Source organism: Alligator sinensis, unplaced genomic scaffold (assembly GCF_000455745.1).
Source record: "Alligator sinensis unplaced genomic scaffold, ASM45574v1 scaffold628_2, whole genome shotgun sequence".
In the NCBI taxonomy this organism is placed as follows: domain Eukaryota; kingdom Metazoa; phylum Chordata; order Crocodylia; family Alligatoridae; genus Alligator; species Alligator sinensis.
In genome coordinates, this window is record NW_005841833.1 from 5,433,179 (window position 1) to 5,435,825 (window position 2,647).

The 2,647-nt window shown below is 47.1% G+C and overlaps 1 protein-coding gene across 1 annotated transcript in view; it reads right to left on the reverse strand.

The window, feature by feature from the left end:
• Positions 1-803: 803 nt before the first annotated feature.
• Positions 804-2,647, reverse strand: part of GIT2 (GIT ArfGAP 2) — a 39,174-nt gene continuing 37,330 nt past the window's right edge. The window contains exon 22 of the mRNA XM_006015271.3: positions 804-1,551. Within this exon, the coding sequence (XP_006015333.2) occupies positions 1,339-1,551 (213 nt within the window). The 3' untranslated portion in view covers positions 804-1,338. The remainder of the gene's footprint in view (positions 1,552-2,647) is intronic.

Consider the following 2,647-nt stretch of genomic DNA (forward strand, 5'->3'; position numbering starts at 1 on the left):
TACTGCTGCAAACAAGATATTGCTTGAAGACGATACTGAGCGAGAATACGTTCTGTGGGAAATTTCAGAATGAGTCACTTATATCAGAGATAAAAATAACGGCATGTTTTAACCACTAATGCCCTTTCTAAAAGTAACATCAAATGTAAAAACTAATGGTATAGTGACAACTAAAAGAAAGAAATAACTACTACATTTCATGCTTCCTTCCAAAATAGATAAAGTGACAAAGACCTTGTATAGTTACCATTTAATATAAGCTTGGATGCCCACAACTATAGTTTTATCAAACTAAGGAAAAATATTATTGCACGACAGTTCATATGGGAACAGGTAATATAACCTTTGTATTCCATTATCAGGAAGACTATAAAATTTCATTCTACTGTCCAACAGTTACATTCCTGGCGCCTTCATAGTCCACTGCTCTACTAACTGCATCCAGTACTGGGCGCTGCACTTCAAAAGGGATGTGGGCAGCCTGGAGAGGGTTCAGAGGAGGGCCACCTGCTTGGTGAGAGGGCAGCAGGACAGGCCCTACGAGGAGAGACTGAGGGACCTGAACCTGTTCAGCCTCAGCAAGAGGAGGCTGAGGGGGGACCTGGTGGCTGCCTACAAGCTCATCAGGGAAGATCAACAGCAAATAGGCAGAGCCCTTTTCTCCCCAGCACCACCTGGGGTGACGAGGAACAATGGTCATAAGCTGATGGAGAATAGGTTTAGGTTAGAGATCAGAAGGCAATATTTTACAGTTAGGGTGGCCAAAACCTGGAACCAGCTTCCCAGGGAAGTGGTCCGGCCGATCCCCGGCCTGGGGTCTTGGGACCCCAGCATCCATTCCTGCCTGTGGCAGGGGGTCAGGCTAGATGATCTGTTCAGGTCCCTCCTGACCCTAGCTACTATGAAACAGAGCAAGCTATTCCATGGGATTTCCCCTGCAGACCAAGCTCCAGGATGTACAGAGCGAAGGTGAGATTCTGCCCTCTGATATGTGCATTTGACTTTGATGGAAGTTGTGCGCGCAATATCTGAAAGCAGAATATGGCCACCAGGAATCTCCTATAAGAACTTGTGATACAACATTGGTTTGTTATATTGGCTTGACAGCTATATGCAACATACTATAATCTATAACTAAACTGGCAACACAGGCACAAAAATAAGGCAGTGGGTTAAATTAATCAGTGAAAATTCTGTTAGAAAACATGCAAAAATAATACTGAGCTTTTAAAAAAAGTTTCTTGCCCCCCTTAATTTTCTTGTAAAAATCTGAATAGTTACATGTCTAAATTTTAAATCCAACCTTTATAAAAGCAAGACTAAAAAACCCAACCGGCCTCAGTTGTTGTTCTCTTTGGTTGTGATGGTAACCAGTTGCTTAGCAGCCTTAGCAATGTCATATGCACACTGAATAACTTGCTGAGTGACCAGCTGGATGTCCGTGGTAGGGCAGGGCTCCACAGGAAGGGTTTTTTTGCATTCCGACTGGAGTCTGTAGGCACTAGATGTCAGCAGGCGTAGGGAAGTCCTCACCAGCTCAGATCTGGGTTTCTGTGAAGGAAAAGCAAACAAACCTGAGTAGGCCAGCGAGCAAGGATGCTAACTGTTTTGGGGCCACTTGGAAATCAGGCAGCTGTCTGCAAATGCTCTTCAGTACTGTGACAGGATAGCCTGCATTGGTACCTTTCCCCCCCCAAAAGTCTAGAAGGGAAGGGCTCCTGGGGTAACTCATGGCAGGGGAAGGGAGTTCTTGCTCTCTCTTGGCTTGGCTGGTCCTAGGAGCCGGCAGTTTCATTCTTACTCCCTGAGGCACACTGCATCTTTGCTGTGAGGGGGAAGAGTCCTCTTTCAGATGAAGTCTAGCTACAACCTGTCCATTACCCCCACTCCTCCTATGAACTGCTGCATCTCTCTGCTGCAAGCAACCATTCTGTTGCATTTTTCCTCCGTGTTGCTACCTTCTCCCTCCACTTATAATTTCTTTTAAAAATTCAGAGTAGCAGACTGGGCTTGAGGAGGGCAGCCACCCTCCAAAATGCTCATCCATCTTTGTGAGGTATAATGCTCTTTTATAGTACTCCAGCAGTAGTGCATCTCTAGTAGTGCAAGCTGCTGAGGCAGCTTGCTCCAGGACCATGGTTGTCATGGGTGACTTCAATTACCCAGACATCTCGTGGGAGGATCGCTCAGCAAAATCTGAGCGGCTGCAGAGCTTCCTCTCGTGCGTGGATGACCTCTACCTGACTCAAGAAGTTTATGGGCCAACGAGAGGCAAACTCGTTTTCCTGACTTCAGGAAAGCCAACTGTCAAGCTCAGGAGGCTTGTCAGTGAGGCCCTAAGGGACCGTGACCACAGGGAAAGGGGAGTTCAAGAGGAGTGGTTGCTCCTCAAGGGAGCGATCCTCAATGCACAAACTAAGTCTATTCCATCTCGGAGGAAAGGCAGCAAGAGGGCACAGCAGCCCCCCTGGCTCTCCAGGGACCTAGCAGATCTCCTGAGGCTAAAAAGAAAGGCCTACAAAGGGTGGAGGATGGGAGTCACCTCCAAGGAGGATTATTCTGCACTGGTCCGGTCCTGTAGAGAGCAGACCAGGAAAGCCAAGGCTGCAACTGAACTCCAGCTAGCTTTGAGCATCAAGGACAATAA